This window comes from Eubalaena glacialis, chromosome 15, assembly GCF_028564815.1.
Source record: "Eubalaena glacialis isolate mEubGla1 chromosome 15, mEubGla1.1.hap2.+ XY, whole genome shotgun sequence".
In the NCBI taxonomy this organism is placed as follows: Eukaryota; Metazoa; Chordata; class Mammalia; order Artiodactyla; family Balaenidae; genus Eubalaena; species Eubalaena glacialis.
The window spans coordinates 77,527,974-77,548,665 of NC_083730.1; the positions used below are offsets into that span (position 1 = coordinate 77,527,974).

A 20,692-nucleotide genomic window follows, 5' to 3' on the forward strand; every position below is an offset into this window, starting at 1 on the left:
TCCATCATAAACACTTACTGGGAGGTTACTGAGCGCTAGGTACTGGCGATGCAAAGACGAATAAGACTTCTAAGACACTATCTAGAAGCTCAGGATCTGGTGAGGGGAACAGACTCTCAAAAGTGATGATTATAATATAATACAGATGCCAGATACAATGAGAGCGATCAGGTAATGACATCATGGAAGGATAAGAAGGGCCCCTGCTGACTGCAGGCAGGGAAGAATGCTCCCTAGACAGTACTTATGTATTTTACTTGCGTTCCAGGCTTCTTGCCAGAAGTTAAATTCTTGAAGGTTTGAGCCTGGGTTATTTGCCTATAATTTATGCCCTTTATGTAAATGGGAGTACCACTATTATCTGCTAAATATTTACCTTAAGCAATAATAAATGCATGTCAAAGTCTGATTTTCAGAAGTTAAAAACATGACTCCTACGTGAATATAAGATGAACACAGGTCAAAGATTTTACTCATTAATTAATAAGATGATGAAGCAGATAAACAACAAAGTCCTACTGTATATCACAGAGAACTATATTCAACATCTTGTAATAAACCGTAATGGAAAAGAATATGAAAAAGAATATATATGTATAACTGAATCACTTTGCTGAACACCAGAAACTAACACAACATTGTAAATCAACTATACTTCAATTGAAAAGACAATGAAGCAGGTTCAAAAATCATGGAGGAACTGGCCATTTGTGGGCATTTTAATAAAGGTCTTCGCAGCAACGAAGACCCAACGCAGGCAAAAATAAAATAAATAAAAATAAATTAATTAAAAAAAAAGATTGCTAGGTTAGATACAAAACTGGTTAATGTCCTATAAAGCAAGAAACAGTAACTAACCATGAGCATTTTGTTTTTACCAGATAGAAATAATTTGCAGCTGTACTGGACATAAATCTATATATAAATTATAGGTCACAGAGTGAGCTCTTAATTGGTTAACAGCAAATTCAAACAATGCTATGATCTCCTAGGGCAGAGTTGACAAGCTTTTTCTGTAAGAGGCCAAGGTGATAAACGTGTTAGGCTTTTCAGGCTACATAACATCTCTGTCACATATTCTTTTTTCTTTTTTGGTTTTTAGTCCTTTAAAAATGGGGAAAAAAACCAACATTCTTAGCTTGAGGGCCGTACAAAAATCGGCCACGGGCTGGATTTGGTTTCCTGGCCATAGCTTGCTGACCCTTGTCCTAGAGAATGAGAAAATCATTGGGTGGGCCTGTGAAATGGGGTTATGCATGACTTTGAAAGGACATGCATTTATCTTCTTGGCCATAGTTGTTAAGTTTTGGATAATTTACAAATATGTAATCATTAAGACAAGGTTTGCCTTTGTACCACCTGAAATCATCTCAATAACACCACTGGTGGGCAAAGCTTACTTTGGGAAACAGGATTCCTTGTACATCCCAGTGCCAAGAGTCTCCCTCCAGCAGTTCAGACTGAACAAATTCATAGCCTTCGGTTCACTGCTTCTCTGACAAGATTTGGGAACTGCCCAAGCCAACTTGGAGGAGATAAATGAGGGGACCTGAGATTACCATCCCCTTGCAGCAATGTGTTAACAAAGCATTCTGGCAATTGTTTTAGATTTTTAAAATTTTACCTTTTTTCCGTTCATTTATCTATTCCTTGTTTCAGGAAGTCTTAAGTAGCACTTATCATAGGCTAGGTACTGTGCTAGGTAACTGCTTCCTTAGGGAGTAATGCTGGTGACATTACTGGCTCCGAATGCTTAGTCTAGCTGTGGAGATAATGAAACAAGCGATTGCACTAAAGTGAAGTGTCACGATAAAATGACTAGGCACTCCCAGATTGTGGGATTACAGTGTTGGGGGCTTTGTCACCCTCCACGCACTAAACACATTTTTTTAATGTAATGTTTATTTTGTTAATCATAATAAACACACTTTTAATGTTTTGTTTTACTGGTTACAAGGAACAGTGAATTAGGAACTATAGAGGCAAAGCTAGCGTTATATTACCTAGTTTGGTGTCTCCTTCCACTCCTTGATTTTGTTCCCAGTCCACGTTTCTCAGGCAAAAATAACAACTCAAATAAGGATAAAAGTTTATTTCTCTCTCAAGTAAAAGAAGTCCAAAGTTGGGCAGTTAAGGGCTATTAATGTGATTCCACAAAGTCTTTAAGCAACCTGGGTTCCTACTATTTCAATGTTCCATTATCCCTAGAGTATGACCCTCATCCTCAAGGTTTAATATGGCTGCTAACATTCCAGCCATCACATCAACATTCCAGGGAGCAGGATGGTAAAAAGGACAAAGAAAGGTGGGACACTCTTCTCTATAAGGCAACTTCCCAGAGGTTGCCCACAAAACTTCCATTTATATGTCTTTGGACAAAATTAAGATACATGGCCACATCTAGCTGCAAAGAAGGATAAAGAATATTGTCTTTTTAGCCAGGGATCAGCGTGCCTAGCTAAAACTGAAGTTCTTAATTCTAAAGAAGAAAAGGAAAATGGATTTGGGGAGGCAAATAGCAATCCCTACCATGATGTGAAACAGTACCCTCAAAATTTAGGGTGATGCCTCTCCTTTGCCTAACCTTACCACCAATTTAATCCAAATCTCATAATGTAGGGTGAGAGTACTGGGAAGATTTTCTAAACAGACAGTGTATTAAGAATATTTTAGTTGCAAGTGTCAGAAAACCAAATTCAACCCAGTGTAAAAAAATGGTTCCTATATTCCAAAATCCTGACATCTCAGCTTTGGCCATGGCTTGATTCAGAAGTTCAAAAAGTTTCCATCTCTTGGCTCCACCTCTGCCAGGTGGGCTTCATTTTTAGACCATACCCATTTTGGTTCTGGTGGGTCTGGATTCTTAGAAGAGCCAACTGACCTCAACAGCTCTCGTCTCACACCCAGCCAGACTCAACTCCATTGGCTAGGAGAAAGTCCCTTTTTGCTAGCCCCAGCAAAGACCCTGAGGTTCATGTTAATTGGTCCAGTTGATGTGACATCCTGCCCCTCCCTCGACCAGTCACTGTGGCCAGAGGGTTGAGATGTGATGATTCACTTAGACCTGAGTCATAATGGTCCACCCTTGTGGCCAGGACTGGAGTCCCCTCTAGTCCATCTGGGCTGAAAATGAGGGAGGGATGGATCCCCCAAAGAATATTGGTGCTCTTATCTGAAGAAGACATAGAGATTTGAGAGTTTCCTGAGTTACTGCCGACCTTTTAATATTTCAGTGTTGCCAAAACCCCTGTTGGGGTGAATTGGAGAAAACAGAGGAATGTAATGTTTCTTGCCCCCAGTCCCTGTGAATTAGACTCATTGTAAGAGAATCTGTTTTTTAAACTGACAAATAACAAAGGAAATGCTAGCTATTAAGAAATGTCTATAATGTTGATTCTGACATCCTAGACACATTAATCTCCTTGTGCTTTTAGTGACAGAAACCAGTTAGAACACTAGCTGTCTAAGCAAAAAGTTCTCAGGTTATAACCTAATCTCTCTGGGTATTTGGATGTGGGTCAGTCACAGGAGTATTGGGTGTAAAGCTGCTGTTTCTGCCTTTAGCCTTGCCCAGTGCCCAAGAGGAAATGGCTGAATAAAGGACACAAGGAACTACGCAGCCCCGAGAACCGAGCTGATGAGGCGTTTTCTAAGTCTAGGCGCCACCTCGTGGTCAATAAGTACAACTACAGTGTTATCCTCTCCGAGAGCTGATAGGCTAGACCTACCAGGCTGGTGTCTTTCAAAGATGGTGTTACACAAATGAATTTATTAACAAAACAGAAAAAGACTCAAACTTATGGTTACTAAAGGGTATAGTGGGGGGCGGGGAGATAAATTACGAGTTTGGGATTAACATATACACACTACTATGTATAAAATAGATAAACAGGGACCTACTGTATAGCACAGGGAACTATATTCAATATCTTGTAATAACCTATAATGTAAATGAATCTGAAAAAAAATATATATATTATATATATATATTATATATAACTGAATCACTTTTCTATATACCTGGAACTAATATAACATTGTAAATTAACTATACTTCAATTTTAAAAATGGTTAAAACAAGCAAAACAAAACAAAACATGGTGTTACACACAACACGACTGTACATGGGCAATACCTAGCAGGCAAATGCAATGAGAGAATCAAGAGGCCAGGGTCACATACCCAGAATAACTGAAAACAGGGACTCCAACAAAAACTTGTTCACGAACGTTCACAGCAGTACTATTCACAGTAGCCAAAAGGTGGAAACAACCCAAATGTCTATCAACAGATGAATAGATAAACAAAATGTGGTTCATTCACATAATGAAATATTATTCAACCATAAAGAAGTAATGAAGCACTGATACATGCTATAGTATAGATGAACCTCAAAAACATGATGCTAAGTGAAAGAAGCTGAACATAAAAGGCCACATATTGTCTGATTCCATGTTTATGAAATGTTCAGAATAGGTAAATCCATAGAGACAGGAAGTAGATTGGTAGTTGCCAGGGGCTGGGGAAAGGAGGAAAGGGGATGGATAATAGATATGGGTTTCCTTTGGGGATGATGAAAATGTTTTCAAACTAGACAGAGGTGATAGTTGCACGACATTGTGAATGTACTGAATGTCACTGAATTGTTTACTTTAAAATGGTCAATTTTATGTTATGTGAGTTTAACCTTAATTTAAAAAAATTAGCCGCATTACCTCGGCCTCCATTTCCTCACGATCCCTACAGTCACATCCAGCTCTCACTCAGCTCTTTTGTGAAGAATAAAAGGGAACTGATATTCATTTATATTGATTTTATTAACCCTTTTCTGAAAAGGAAATAAATAAACACGGTAAAAAAATGTTCAGTGAAATATACCCCTGGCTCCCAGTCTGGTGGCCCCAGGAAGAAATATTTACTGTGTATCTACTAAGTGCCAGGTGATGCTGATGCTGCTGGTCTGGCGGCCACACTTTGAGAACAACTGCCTGAGGAAAAAATGTATCAGGTCATTCTTTGACCCTTCCATACAGAAACCCTCATTTCCTTAATATGAGAGGAATCTGAACTTCCTTCAGAAAGACTTGTGTTTGCTCTTTATTTTTTATTTTGAAATTATTTCAAACTTAGAGTTCTGAGAAAAGTACAATCATCTCTCATATACTCTACCCAAATTCATCCATTTTTAGCATTTTCTCCCATTTGCTCTATCCCTTCTTACCCCCCTTCCCAACTCCCATTATATATTTTCTTTTTTTTCTGGACCATCTATGAGTTAGTTGCAGGCATCATGCCCATTTACTTCTTAATACTTTATTGTGTTTGAATTTTTACCTTGGATACTCCCTTATGTAACCACAGTTCAGTTACCTAATACGGGGAATTTCATTTGATACACACTGACCCAATACTTGTGGGAGCTTTTGACAACACTAGAAACATCTGAGGAACAGGATTATCCTGGGGGAAGCTGGTGATATTTCCTGGTCCTACTCTGCCTCCTTGGAGACTCTTACATGCCAGCTATGATCCAGGAAGAGGGCCCTCACCCAAACCGTGCTGGCACTCTGGCCTCAGACTTCTATCCTCCAGAACTGTGAGAAATACATTCCTGTTGCTTCTAAGCCACCCAGTTTGTGGCATTTTGTTGGAGCAGCTCGAATAGACTAAGATAGCACCTGCCCTTCACTCATTTCTGACTCCTACTGATTCCTCTCTTCAATCCCATTGCAAAGGGTGGAGATAAGGATATCAGTTCAGTATATTACCTGGCAATAACAACAATAAAAACCATCATCACCATAATCATCTGAGCATTTAATGGTTTATTTTTAAAGCTATATCAAAATGTCATGTTCCTGTGTCTCGTTTGAGGTAATCTCTGTGTCTTGTTTCTCAGCTGAAAAGTGGGAATCACAGTCGTCAAATGAGATAAGTCTTTGGAAATTGTGCCTTTTCAGAATCTTACTTTCCCCTTGGGGCTTCAAAAGGCTACCAAGTGAAGTGGCTGTTTAATGGGTACAGAGTTTCACTTTTGCAAGATGAAAAAGTTCTGTGAATATACTTAAAACTACTAATTTATACACTTAGAAATAATTAAGATGGTAAATTTGATGTTTTACAGTTTTTACCAAAATAATACTTAAAAAAAAAAACTACCAAGTGAGACATCTGAGGAGCTATCCCAGAAGAGGGATGATGTTTCTGTGGCTCCCAAAGCAGAGACCCGAGCCAGTCAGTGAACAGTGAGGGAAGCAAGCAGGAAATCTCTGGCAATGGGCAGAAAAAGCTGCGTATGGGAAGGTTCACGTCAGGTCAAGGGAAGTGTTCTAGCAGGGGCTGAGGAGCCGCAGCAATGCAGAGCTGCACTATGGGCACAGGGTTGGACTTGATGATTGCTAGGGTCCCTTCCAACTCTTGAGAGGCTGAAGGATTTGAACTGAGTCAAGTTCAGCAAATGCTAGAACTTTCCATTCACAGACTGTCAAATTTTATTATGCTATATTTGAGGAACAGAAATTTAGGTAAAAAACCAGTGCATGCTCTCATACTATAGGAGAATATAACTTGGTATGACTTTTCTGGTAGGAATCCACTGCTAAAAATTTATCCAAGATAACAAATGGACAAGTGGACAAAATATGTTTATTTCCTAAGTGCTCTTTCCGAGCACTATTTGTGATAGCAGAAAACTTCAAACAACTTAAATGTCCATTAAGTGATCACTCGGTGACACTCAGAGGGTCAAGACGTCAATCTGAGTATCAAGCAGAAGGGAGATGTTTGGGGCAGGATGAGGGACAGTAAGTACCAAGAGAGACTGGATGCTGCTCCTCTTTGCTTCTCTCCACAGCCTTCTCCTTTCTCTGCAGATTGGCTTTCACTGCTTAAATATTCATGCAGCAGACGATGACTGCCTCAGCCTGGACAACACGACTCATGGCTGGCTTAATGTTCCAGTCTCAGTTCCCATGAGCTTCTGATAGGTCCAGCTTGGCCCAGAAGTCCATTCCTGAGCCAGTCAGCTGTGGCTGCAGGATGGGGTCACATGGTACTCACCGGATGTTAAGCAGGGGCTGTTGGGTGATGGGCACCCTGGAGGTGTCTACACTCACTCATCAGTGTGGTCCAGGACCAACTGGCAGCATCTGCAGCACCAGGCAGCTTCTTAGCAATGCAGATTCCCAGGTTCCACCCCACACCTAATGAATCAAAATCTGCATTTTAATAAGATCCTCAGGGGTCAGTCTGTGCATTGAAGTTTGAGAGACACTGATTTATCACAAGAAAGGATGGTTCCTTCCTATTTTCTTCCTTCCTTCCTTCTTCCCCCACCCCCTTTCCTCATTAAAATGCCTTTACTGAGGTATAATTCACATACCATACAATTCACCCATTTATTTAAAGAGTACAATTGAATTTTTTTAGTATGTTCACAGAATTCTACATCTATCACCATAATAGATTTTACAACATTTTGACTGCTCTAAAAAGAAACCTGTACTCCTTGGCTGTCATCCCCTAATCCCCCCTACTCCCCCCACCCCAGCCCCTGGCAATCACTAATCTACTTTGTCTCTAGGGATTTGCCTACTCTGGATATTTCACATAAGTGGAGTCATACAGTATGTGACATTTTGTCTGTCTGCTTTCACTTTTTTTTTTTTTTTTTTTTGGCTGTGCCTTGCAGCTTGCAGGATCCTAGTTCCCCAACAAGGAATCAAACCCAGGCCCACTGCAGTGGAAGCACAGAGTCCTAACCACTGGACTGCCAGGGACGTCCCTGTTGGGAGTTTTTAAAAATTACTGATTCAATTTCATTACTGGTAATTGGTCTCTTTATATTTTCCATTTCTTCCTGCCTCAGTCTTGGTAGATTGTACATTTCTAGCAATATATCCGTTTCTTCTAGGTTGTCCATTTTATTGACATATAATTGTTTGTAGTAATCTCTTATGATCCTTTGTATTTCTGTGGTGTTGGTTGTAACTTCCCTTTCATTTAAAATTATTTATTGGAGCCCTTTTTCTTTCTTTTTTTTTTTTTTTTTTTTGAGCCCTTTTTCTTTTTTTCTTTATGAGTCTGACTAAATTTTCTCTTTTCAGAGAAACACCTCTTAGTTTCATTGATCTTTTTTGTTGCCTTTTTAATCTCTATTGTACTTATTTCTGCTCTGATCTTTATGATTTCTTTCCTTCAACTAATTTTGGGTTTTGTTTGCTCTTCTTTTTCTAGTTCCTTTAGGTGTAAAGTTTGGTTGTTTGAGATTTTTTTTCTTGTTTCTGAGGTAGGCTTGTATCACTATAAACTCTCCTCTTAGAACTGCTTTTGCCGCATCCCATAGATTTTGGATCACTGTGTTTCCATTTTCATTTGTCTCCAGGTATTTTTTAATTTCCTCTTTGATTTCTTTGGTGAACAATTGGTTGTTTAGTAGCATATTGTTTAGTCTCCACGTGTTTGTATTTTTTGCCATTTTTTTCTTGTAGTTGACTTCTAGTCTCCTATCACTGTGGCTGGAAAAGATGCTTGATACAATTTCAGTTCTCTTAAATTTATTGAGACTCGTGATCTTTCCTGGAGAATGTTCCATGTGCCCTTGAAAAGAATTTTCAGTCTGCAGCTTTCGGATAAAAAGTTCTATTTACATCTATTAAGTCCATCTGGTCTAATGTGTCACTTAAGGCCAGTGTTTCCTTATTAATTTTCTGTCTGGATGACCTGTCCATTGATGTAAATGTGACGTTAAAGTCCCCTACAATGATATGTTACTGTCAACTTCTCCCTTTATATTTGTTAATATTTGCCTTATGTATTTAGATGCTCCTGTGTTGGGTACATATATAATTGTTGTATTTTCTTATTGGTTAGATCCCTTTATCATTATCTAATGTCCTTCTTTGTCTCATTACGGTCTTTGTTTTAAAGTCTGTTTTGTCTGATATAAGTATTGCTATCTCAACCTTTTTATTTCCATTTGCATGGAATACCTTTTCCAATCCCCTCACTTTCAATCTGTTTGTCTTTAGATCTGAAGTGAATCTTTTGCAGGCACCATATATATGGGTCTTTTTTTTTTTTAACCATTCAGCCACTCTAAATCTTTTAATTGGAGCATTTAATCCATTTACATTTAAAGTAATTATTGATAGATATGTATTTGTTGCCATTGTGTTAACTGTTTTCTGGTTATTTTTGTAGTTCTCTTTTGTTCGTTTCTTCTTCTTTCGCTTTCTTCCTCTGTGATTTGATGGCTATCCTTAGTGTTATGTTTGGATTCCTTTGTCTTTCTTGTGTGTGTATCTATCATAGATTTTTGGGTTGTGGTTACTATGAGGTTTATATATAACAATCATATATACATATGTGATTATTTTAAGTTGATCTCTTAAGTTTGAACACGTTCTAACCACCCTGCATATTTACTCACCACTGTGTTTAATATTTAATGTTTTTGAAACCATATTTTATGTCTTTTTGTTTTGCGTAGCCCTTAACTACTGATTATGGATATTGATAATTTTACTACTTTTGTCTTTTAACCTTTCTACTAGCCTTATAAGTGGTTGATCTACTACCTTTACTGTATATTTGCCTTTACATTTTTCCTTTCATAATTTTTATATTTCTAGTTGTGGTCTTTTCTCTCTTTTTAAAAAATTTATCATTTATTTATTTAATTTATTTTTGGCTGCATCGGGTCTTAGTTGCGGCATGCAGAATCTTTCATTGCGGTGCACAGGCTTCTCTCTAGTTGTGGCGTGTGGGTTTTCTCTTTTCTAGTTGTGGCACACAGGCTCCAGGGCACGTGGGCTCTGTAGTTGTGGCACGCAGGCTCTAGTTGAGGCACGTGAGCTCAGTAGTTGTGGTACATGGACTTAGTTGCCCCGTGGCATGTGGGATCTTAGTTCCCTGACCAGGGATTGAACCCACGTCTCATGCATTGTAAGGCGGATTCTTTACCACTGGACCACCAGGGAAGTCCTGTGGTCTTTTCCTTTTCACTCAGAGAAGTCCCTTTCACATTTCTTGTTAAGCTGGCTTATTGGTACTGAACTCTTTTCGCTTTTGCTTGTCTGTAAAACTCTTTGTCTTTCATTCAAATCTGAATTATAACCTTGCTGGGTAGAATATTCTTGGTTGTAGGTTTTTTCATTTCATCACTTTAAATATATTGTGCCATTTCCTTCTGGCCTGCAAAGTTTCTGCTGAAAAGTCAGCTGACAGTCTTATAGGAGTTCCCTTGTATGTAACTAGTTCCTTTTCCCTTGCTGCTTTTAATGTTCTCTCTTTAATTTTTTTTTTCTATTTTAATTACAATGTGTCTTGGTGTGGACCTCTTTGTGATGATCTTGTTTAGGACTCTCTGTGCTTCCTGGTCCTGGATGTCTGCTTCCTTTCCTTGGATAGGGAAATTTTCAGCTATTATGTCTTCAAGTAAGTTCTCTGCCCCTTTCTGTCTCTCTTCTCCTTCTGGGACCCTATAATGTGAACTTCAGTATGCTTGATGTTGTCCCAGAGGTACCTTAAACTATTCTTATTTTTCAGAATTCTTTTTCCTTTTTTGTATTCAGTTTGGGTGATTTCCACTACTCTGTCTTCCAGTTTGCTGATCTGTTCTTCTGTATATTCTATTGTTGATTCCTTCTTGTGTATTTTTTATTTCCACTATTGTATTCTTCAGCTGTTTGGTTCTTCTTTATATTTTGTTAAGCTTCTGTGTTCATCCATTCTTCTCCTGAGTTCACTGAACATCTTTATAATCATTACCTTGAATTCTTTAATGGTTAGATTACTTATCTCCACTTTGCTTAGTCTTTTTCTGGGGTTTTACCTTGTTCCTTTGTTTGGAACATATTCCTCTATTGCTTCATTTTGCATACTTCTGTTTTTATTTCTATGTATTAGGTAGATTGGATACAATTCTCAATCTTGGGGAAGTGGCCTTATATAAGAGACGTCCTATGGGGCTTAGCAGGACCTTCTCCTCTGGTTACCAGAGCTATAAGCTCTAGGGGTGCCCCCATGTGGGTTGCATGGGTCCTTCTGTTGTCACGGGGCTGACTGCTTTGAGCACACTGGTAGGCAGGGCTGGCCTCCAGCCCAGTTGGCTGCCAGGCCCTGCCTTGTGTGGAGGCTGCTGGCCCACTGGTGGGCGGGGCAGATCCCTGCATGGCTGGCTGTTCAGCTTGGGGATCCTGGGATCCCCAACTGGCTGGTGGCGGTAAGGCCCTGGTACTAATAGGCTAGTAGGAGGACTCCAAAATGGCACTTGGCAGAACGAATGTCATGGTAGAATGAGCTCCTAAAAATGGCTGCCGCCAGAGTCTATGTCCCCATGGGGAGTCCCAGTTGCCTCCTGCCTCTCCTGGAGGCTCTCCGAGATCAGCAAGTGGGTCTGACCCAGGCTCCTTTCAAATTACTGCCTCTGTACTAGGTCTCAGAGCATGTGAGATTTTGCATATGTCCTTTAAGAGCCAAGTCTGTTTCCTATAGCCCTCTGGTTCTCCCATACAGAAGCCCCTCTCGTCTTCAAAGCCAGACGTTTTGGGGCTGGACTCTTCTGGATAGCCTACCCTGAAGGTGTGGGTCTTAACTATACTGTATCTCTGCCCCTCCTATCTGCCTGGTTGTGGTTCCCTTTCTTTTTTTTTCTTTTTTTTTTTTTTTTAAACATCTTTATTGAAGTATAATTGCTTTACAATGGTGTGCTAGCTTCTGCTTTACAACAAAGTGAATCAGTTACACATATACATATGTTGCCATATCTCTTCCCTCTTGCATCTCCCTCCCTCCCACTTTTTTTTTTCTTTTTGGCCACACCGCACAACTTGTGGGATCTTAGTTCCCTGACCAGGGACTGAACCCAGGCCCTCGGCAGTGAAAACAGAGTCTTAACTACTGGACCTCCAGGGAATTCCCTGTAGTTCCTTCTTTCCTCCTTTAGTTGTGGAAAATCTGCTAGTCCTCAGGTCATTCTCATCAATAGTTGCTCTGTAAATAGTTGTAATTTTGGTGTGCCGATGGGTGGAGGTGAGCTCAGGGTCTTCCCACTCCATCATCTTGGCCACACCCATAAATGTCTAATTCAAAGACACCCAGTTTACAGTATTTCATTATAGCAGCCCAAGCTACGACAAATTTTGGTACTGAGAAGTGGGGTGCTGCTATAACAATTACCTAAAAATGTGGAAGCAGCTTTTGAACTGGGGAAAGGGTGGAGGTTGGAAGAATTTGGAAGGACATGCTAGAAAGATAGATGTTTCTGGTGAGGGCTCAGAAGGAAAAGAGGAGAGCTGGAGAGAAAGCTTCCATTTTCTTAGCAAACACATAAATAATCATGAACAGAGTGTTCGCAGAAATATGGATGGTAAGGTCCACTTTGTTGAGGTCTTAGAGGGAAATGAGGAACATGCTGTTGGACAATGGAGAACAGACGATCCTTGTTATAAAGTGGCAAAGAACTTGGCTGAACTGTGTCCTAGTGTTTTTGCAAGGTACAGCTGGAGAGCAATGAAAATGAATATTCAATAACTGAATTATTTTGCTGTACACATGAAACTAACACAATATTGTAAGTCAACTATACTCCAATAAAATTTAATAAAAAAGAAAAAATCCTGCTGCAAGTAAAAGATCAAAGTTAAATACTTAAGTCATATTTGTGAAAAAAAGAAAATGAATATTCAGTGAAGAGATTTATAAATAAAGTGTTTGAAGAGTAGTTTGCTTCCTCCTGACTGCTTACAATAAAATGTGAAAGGAAAGAGATGACTTGAAGAAGGAATTGTTAAGCAAAGGGAACCAGAATTTAATGCTTTGGAAAATTCTCAGCCTATCCATATCCCAAAAATGAGCAAATGTGTTTGGAAGAGAACACTGAAGGATGTGGCTGGACTATCAAATGATAGAGATTATTGGATTATAGGAACAGAAACACTGCCTGTTTGTACTGAAGGGGACTGAGATGGGAAGAAATGAAGGAAGGCTTTCAGATGTTGATTCTACAGGACAGGATGATACAGCTACTTGGCTATGAATGTGCACTATTCAAGAAAGGGGAAGAATGATCCCCAAAGCAATTCAGAAATCATCAGGGCCATCACCTTGGTTTCAACAGGACAGACAGGCTTCATCTGAAGTCATGGGGGCAGGACCCTTGCCTGGGCAAAGCTGCAAAGGCAGGACCACAACCCAGTGGATCCAGAGGGCAGAGCATCAAACCAAAGAGGATTATTCTCGAGCCTTAAGATCCAAAGGTATTTGCCTTGCTAGAATTGGACCTGCTTGGGACCCATCACTCCTTTCTTCCTTCTGATTACTCCTTTCTTTCTTCTGATTACTCCTTTTTGGAATGAGAATGTCTACCCTATGCCTATCCCACCACTGTATTTTGGAAGTAGATAACTTATCTGGTTTCACAGGCTCACAGCTAGAGAGGAATTTTGTTTCAAGATGAATCATACCTAGAGTGTCACCTATATCTGATTTAGATAGTATTTATTTTTTTAAGGAAAGCTTTATTCTTCTTTTGACCGCACCACACAGTATGTGGGATCTTAGTTCCCTGACCAGGGATCGAACCCATGCCCCCTGCAATGGAAGCATGGTGTCTTAACCACTGGACCACCAGGGAAGTCCAATAGTATCTAGATACTTTAGACATTAGAGTTGATTCTGAAGAGTTAAGACTTTGAAGCTGTTGGAATGAAGTGAATATATTTTGCATGTGAGAAGGACATGCATCTGCAGGGCCATATATTTTGTAATAGCAGCCTGAGCTGACAAAGACAGATCATGGTTTCCTTACAGGACCCTGGATTTGATTTTGCTTGAAAGCCATAGCTTAATTTTAGCCCTGGTTGCCATCTAGAGAGACTAAAAAATTTCAAAATCATCAAGTCCTGACTCCTTATTGTTCAATAATTTATCTCTCTTCTCCCATTTTACTACAAGAAGCAAGACGAAGCCAGGCAGCACCTTCTGCTTGGTAACTGCTTTAGTTAGATCACCCAGTTCACTAGGAACATTTTCTCTTTCCACATACTTGCAGACGATACTGTTGCTAAACCTTCTGCCACTTCATAACAAGGATCCTCTTTCCTTCAGTTTCCAATAACATGTTCCTTACTTCCTTTTGAGCTCTCATTGGCAGCATCATCAAAGTCCAGATTCCTACTAAGTTTGTTCAAGATAATTTAGGCTGTCTCTAACACACTCCTCAAAATCTTTCCTGCTTCTGTCCACTGCCTGGTTCCAAACCACTCCCACATTTTAGGTAGTTGTTATGACAGCACCCCATTTCCAGGCACCAAAATCTGTATTAGTTATCTATGCTGCATGACAAATTGCCCCTAAATTTAGTGCTTTAAAAACAGTTATTATGTCACAGTTTCTGTGGGTCAGGAATTTGGACACAGCTTAGCTGGGTGCCCCTGGTACAGAAGGTTGCAATCAAGTTGTTGGCCAAGGCTGCAATCATCTCAGGGTTCAACTAGGTGAGGATCCATTCTAAGCTCATTTATGTGACCACTGGCCAGGCCTCAGGTTCTCACTGACAGTTGGCAAGACATTAGTTCCTTGACACATGGAGCCCTCTATTGGGCAACTATAGTGGGCTGATTAGTATCCCCTCCCCCATTCATGTTCACATGGAACCTCAGAATGTGGAAATAGGGTCTCTGCAGATGTAATTAGTTAGGTTAAGATGAGGTCATACTAAATTTGGGTGGGCCCTAAATCCAATGACTGGTGTCCTCATAAGAAGAGAGAACATAGAGGCACACAGAAAAGGTCATGTGGAGATCGAGGCAGAGATTAGAATAATGTACCTATAAGCCAAGGAATGCCAAGGACTGCTGGAAGACTCCACTTTTCCCTAGAGTCTTCAGAGGGAGCATGGCCCTTATGACACCTGGATTTCAGACTTTTGGCCTCCAGAACTGTAGAGAATTTCTGTTGTTTTAAGCCACCCAGTTTGTGGTAGTTTGTTATGGCAGCCCCAGGAAACTAATAAAGCAGCTCACATTTTTGACCTGGCTTTCCTCAGAGCAAATAAGCAAGAGAATAGGAGAGCAAGAGAGGGGTACCCAAGATGGAAGCCACAGACTTTTTGCAACCTAATCTCAGACATGCCACCCCATCATTAGAAGCAAGTCACTAGATCAGCCCACGAGCAGGGTGAGGGGATTAAACAAGATCATGAATACCAAGAGGTGGGCATCACTGAAGGCTATCTTAGGCTGTCTACTACCTCCCCAGAAAAAAAATGGAAAAAATGGAGGAAACCTCTCCTTCCTCAGGGCTCTGCCTTCTCCATTCCTTGATTCCTTCAACAAATATTTATTAAACACCTACAGTGGGCTGGGTGTTGGGGATGTGACCAGTAATACAGACAAGATTCTTTCCCTTTTTGAGAGTATTTAGTCTAGTGTGGGAGAGAACACTAAAGAAAAAAAGCAAGTGGATATATAAATTAAAATTGTGATAAGTACAAGGAAGTAAATTATGAGGTAATAGGAATATCTGATTTAGATTGAACCAAGGGTCAGGCCTACTCTTTCTGATAAAATAGTGTTTAGAATGTGGTTGAAGACTGTGTAGAAATTGGGCTGTGTGTGTATGTTGGGTGGGGAAAGTAAGTCTCTAGATAGAGGGATAGTATGTGCAGATAACAGCCAATAAGTTTAACTGCCAGACTCAGAACATTTAAGGCAGGGATTTCATCTCTGCATCTCTACTATGTAGCACAGTGCCTGGCACAGAGAGGCACTTGATAAATTCTTACTGAATGAATGAATGAATCCAAGGTACCTTCTATTTCCTAACTGTTATAGATAATGTCAATTCAAGTCATTTCGAAATTTTCTCCCAAAGTTCACTGCTGGATCACTGTTCTTATTTGTATTAGGTAGCATAAGCAAAGCTGCTATAATAAAAAGACGTAAATAGATAAAAGCTCAACACAAGAGGTTTTTTTTTTTTTCCCCCCTCTTATAACAATGCTGAGTGGATGTTTAGGTCAACAGGGCAGAGTTTTCCTCCACCCAGGTATCTTCCATCTTAAAGCCTTCCCTTCTCCAGAACCTGGTCATCATCTTCCAGCTGGCAGAGTAAGTAAGAGCATCTGCTGACAGATTTTCTGGGCCAGGCCTGGATATGTGCACATCTCTTCTGCTCACTTTCCACTGGGGGAGAGCATAGGCATATGGCCACTTTAAGGGGGTTGAGGAATGTACTGTAGGTGTATGGCCAACAAAGAGGACAACTAAATAAGTCAAATACTTGACTTATTCTCCGGTACGTTACTCAAGAACCTCAAATTAACCAGATAAAAAAGAACTCTGGATTCCCTGCCTTCACTCTCATCTGAGTCTTTCATTCACTGAATGGCACCACCATCCATGCAAGTTGCTTAAGGCAGTCTCCTGGAAGTTATTCTTGATTTGTTTTTGTTTTTTTGGCCGTGCTACGTGGGATATGGGATCTTAGTTCCCCACCAGGGATCGAACCCGTGACCCCTGCAGTGGAAGTGCAGAGTCTTAACCACTGGACCGCCAGGGAAGTCCCCTTGATTTGTTTCTTATTTTCATCTTCCACGTGGAGTCCTTCAGGAAGTCCTTTCAACTCTACCTCCAAAACATATCATAAACCTATCTATTCTATCTTTACTGCCACTTTCTTAGTTCAAGCTTCATAATAGTCTGGGTTATTCCAAAAGCATTTTAATAACTCTCCATGTCTCCACTTTCACTTGCCCATATTTCATTCTCCATACAGCAGAGTCTTATCTTTTAAAACATAAATTTGATCATATCACTCTTTAGTTTAAAACCTTCCAGTGGCTTAGAATAAAACCCAAAGTTCTCACCATGACCCCTAAGGGTGTATATGATACAACCCCTGCCCACCTCTCCAACCTCATCCTTTATCACTCTCTGCTACTCACCCTGCTCCAGCTACAATGATCTTGCTGCTCTTTGACCACATTTACCTTACTTCTACTTTAAGACTTTTGCACTTGCTGTTCCATCTGCTCAAAAATCCCCTTGGATTTCCAATAGACAGTTCCTTCTCATTAGAGGTCTCAGCTTCAAGGTTACGGCCTGGGAGACCTTCCCTGATCATCTACTTGGAAAAAGTCCCCACACCCAGTTATTCTCTTACCTCAGCATCCTGTTTACTTTCTTTTTAGTATCCACAAACTCTGTGTTTTTCCCTCTTTATTTTCTGCTTCCCTTTCCTGAAAATAAGATCCATGAGCAGGTGCCGTGTCTTTTTTCTACTGTTTCCCCAGGGTCGAGTAGGCGTGGCACACAGCTGTGCTCAGTAAATAAGTGAATGAATGAAGAGGCATCAAGAGGTGATTAACCAAAAGCTCCTGCAAGGTTCTTTGACAGATTGTTGGTGTCGTGTAAGGAGCACAAACCTGGATTCCGGTTCGGACTTGCCCACTTCTCAGCCGTGCGCAAATGAGTGCCGCTCTCTGAGAGCCTCAGTTACCGCATCCGTTAACACGTAATAAGCACATACTTACCTGAAAAGGCCAAATGCCTACTTTATAAAGGAGAAAGGAACTAAGAGAAGAAAAGAGCGTCACGTAAAATAAACACTCCGTATATATAACTATTATTATATATAATTGTTACCGCAGGACCTGCCCGTGGCCTCAGTTTCGTCTTCTCTATCACGAGTCGATATCCCCGGCTCCTTCCGCAGGGTGTTTCTGGCGCCTCAAATCTCGTCCGCGGCGCTGGGAGAAAAGAGAAACGCTCGCGCAGCCACTAGAGTCCGGTGGTGAGGTCCAATAGCCCCGCCCCGCGAGCCTGAGCCTTTTACGTCATCAACTCGGCGCCAGCGCTGTGGAGGGCCCGGGGGCCTATCCTGGATGTGGCGCCACCTTGGGGAGGCCTTGGCGGACGCCTGCAAGTCAACTGCTTGGTTCGGGGGCGGCTCGGAAACCGCAGCGGACCGTGACGAGAGGCACGTGGAGCCGTGGGGACACGAAGTCGGGCGGCAGGAGGGGCGGCCCGGAGCTCAGGCGGGGCACAGCGCCGGCAAGCGGGCGGCTGGCGGGGCTGCCCGGCGCGGGTGTCCCGGCGATGTGTGGCGCTGAAGCGGCAGCGGGAGCAGCGGCAGCGGCGGCGGCGGTGGGCTCGGCCTCGGCTTCGCGGCGGTGCCGGCGGCGGAGGCGGAGGCGCAGGCTCCTCCTCAGGACCTGGCGAGCCCGGGCCTAAGCGGCGGCCCCGCGAGGCCCCAGCACATCGCCCCGGATCGGGGCCTTCTCCGCCTCGCCCTGCCCCGGGAGCCTGCCTCCCCGGCCGGGGATGAGGCTGGGAGGCGGCCGCGCCGGGCCCAGCACAAAGGCTTGTTCCCGGGGGCCGCTGCCGCCGCCGCCCCCAGCCTAGAGCCGCCCGCCGAGGCCGAGCCGGCGCCGGGGCCCTCATCCCCGCAGGTCCCCGGAGGCGGCTGCTGCCCGTCTCCCCGAGACCCAGGGCCCCGAGTGCTGAACCCCTTGTTCCTTCGGCTGCGGCGGGATCCGGCAGCTGCGCAGCCTCTGCTGCTCCCGGCTGTGCGGGCCCCGCGGAGCATGTGGGAGGAGACCGACATGGAGAAAGCCATCAAGGTAAGGGGGAGATGCCCCCTTCCTCCCCGCTTTGTTTCTGTGACATTCCTTTCGGCTCCAACCTCAGAAAGCGGAGAGAACTTGGAGCAACTCCCGGGTTTCGGTTTTCACTGGGTTCCGTGGACTACGTTTTACAGCACTGGGTAGAAGGGTTTGTGTGTGTAGGGAGGGACATCCGACTCTCTCCGACTTACCTGCTTAAAGCGGGGATATGATTCCCCGCTTCGCTAGAATGGAAGGTGAGTGGCGAGGAGATACTTGATGTGAGTAGGACGGAGGGGGGCCCCACTACTGTTTTCGAACATTCCCCAAGTGCCATCAGAATTTGCTTTCAGATGATCTGCTGCAACACCACTTGGAGAACTGGACCTTACCCATCGCTCCAGATTTGTTTGAAATCTGCTGTTGCAGAAGGAGGTGATCGCCTTCTTACAAGACCTGTCCTTTGGCAAATAAGTTGTTCTCACTTTTCCATGTGGTCCCTCCCCTATTCCTGTTTCCTTTTCCTTCTCCTCCTAGGTAGCACTAAGTTTATTTAGAAGGAGCTAATGGTGTCCTGTAACTTACTGCTCTGTTAACCAAAAAAAAAAGCAAATATGTGTGTTCCAAAGTGACCCAAATAAAATGACACATTTTTAAAAACCTGCTTTTTACTCTCTTTCTTTTAAACAGGCAGACATTGAGGCATTCAGTCACAGGAGCCAGAAAGTTATTATTTAGCTGTACTTAGGAAATTAGATTCTTATGTGAATTGAACACTGAAGCTTAAAGTTTGATATGTATTATTTACTTATTTTACAGTATTAAGTCAACTCTGTGCATTTAAGAATTTCATTTTCCCTTGAGGGACAGGCAGCTTGGGGTTATTTTCCCCATCAAGACACAATCACTACAGTCAATAACTAATTAAGAACTTACACGTCTAACAATTTGGGGGGTGGTAAAGTTTATAGAAGTCATCAGTCACTTCAAAGAAAATTCACCATTTAAACGAGGCATCAAAACAGAACATACACATTAAGGAAGATCAAATTTTAAATAATAGAAATAAAGGTTCTAAAAGACTACTTTGATAGATACATTTTTTTTCTTTTGGTTTGGATTTTATTGGTACAGCGTCGTGAATTGCCTAAAGTTATATGATTGGGTTGTGAATCAAAATATATTTGGCAGATTTTTAAATTCAAGAAGTATTATCTGCTTTGTGCCAGGTGCTGTCTTAGGCACTTGTCGTGCAAAGCCAGACTCCTAAGTGTCCCTCTTTCATAGAGCTTCTATCTAGATGGTGGAGTTAGGTAATAAACATTGCCAGGTGATATAATTAAGTATTAAAAAGGGGGGAGTACTATTTTAGGAAGGGTAGGCAGGGAAGGCTTTCCTGAGGAGGTGACATTTGCATAGAGCTTTGAAGGGAATGAGGGAACAAACCTCGACTGTCTTGGGGAAGAATATTATAGGCAGTGGGAACAGCAGGTACAAAGGCCCTGAGGGAAGGTGCGGGTCTCGTGTGACCCAGGAACAACAAGGTGGCTGGAATGCAGTGGGTCAGTATAGATTATGTTAGAGATAGGTGATGGGAAGCCACAGTATACACAGGGCCTTGTAGGCCGTTGAAGGAACTTTGGCTTTGACCCTGAGTAGGAGGGGAAATCTCAGAGAGTTCTGAGCAGAACAGGGACATAGTTCTAGTGGGCAAATGTATAAACGGGGAAGCAGTGTAACTTAGTGGTGGTTGTAGTTTCTCCAGGTTGACTCATGAGTTGAAATTCAGCCTGGCCATTCATTTCACTGTGTCCTTGAATAAGTCACTTCTTTGTCACTTAGTTTCCTCATCCATAGGAAAAGGATAAAAGAATCTCCTCAGCTTAGGGTTTTTTTGAGAATTTAATAAGCACATGTATCTAAATGTGCTTACAGTACCTAACATTTAGTAAGAACTCAATGGATATTAGCTCATAGCAACCTAAGAATGGTTTAGAAAGAGTTGGGGTTTTCTTCAGTCAGTCACTATTGTCCAACCTAATTTTCTTAAAACTTTTTAGCTTTTCTTCATGTACTTATTAACAG

At 41.8% G+C, this 20,692-nt stretch overlaps 3 protein-coding genes across 5 annotated transcripts in view; 1 reads left to right on the forward strand and 2 right to left on the reverse strand.

Annotated features, from left to right (window-relative positions):
* Window positions 1–20,692, reverse strand: part of TMEM116 (transmembrane protein 116) — a 233,242-nt gene that overhangs the window by 6,998 nt on the left and 205,552 nt on the right. Inside the window, exon 12 of one of the 3 annotated variants that reach the window (XR_009697321.1) lies at window positions 7,060–7,202. The gene's annotated coding sequence lies outside the window, so the exon portion shown is untranslated. Of the gene's footprint in view, window positions 1–6,676; window positions 7,203–20,692 lie in introns of those variants that run through there. The other 2 variants (XR_009697320.1, XM_061169114.1) reach the window with 2 other exon arrangements.
* LOC133075034 (putative uncharacterized protein encoded by MAPKAPK5-AS1) lies at window positions 18,211–18,621 on the reverse strand. The gene has a single exon (XM_061169121.1). The coding sequence runs from the start codon at window positions 18,619–18,621 to the stop codon at window positions 18,211–18,213; it is 411 nt and encodes a 136-aa protein (XP_061025104.1).
* Window positions 18,495–20,692, forward strand: part of MAPKAPK5 (MAPK activated protein kinase 5) — a 43,044-nt gene continuing 40,846 nt past the window's right edge. The window contains exon 1 of the mRNA XM_061169122.1: window positions 18,495–18,625. Within this exon, the coding sequence (XP_061025105.1) occupies window positions 18,590–18,625 (36 nt within the window). The 5' untranslated portion in view covers window positions 18,495–18,589. The remainder of the gene's footprint in view (window positions 18,626–20,692) is intronic.

Bases quoted from the DNA above. Each gene is read 5' to 3' on its own strand.
- LOC133075034 (XM_061169121.1), bottom strand. From the start codon at position 18,621: ATGGCTTTCTCCATGTCGGTCTCCTCCCACATGCTCCGCGGGGCCCGC.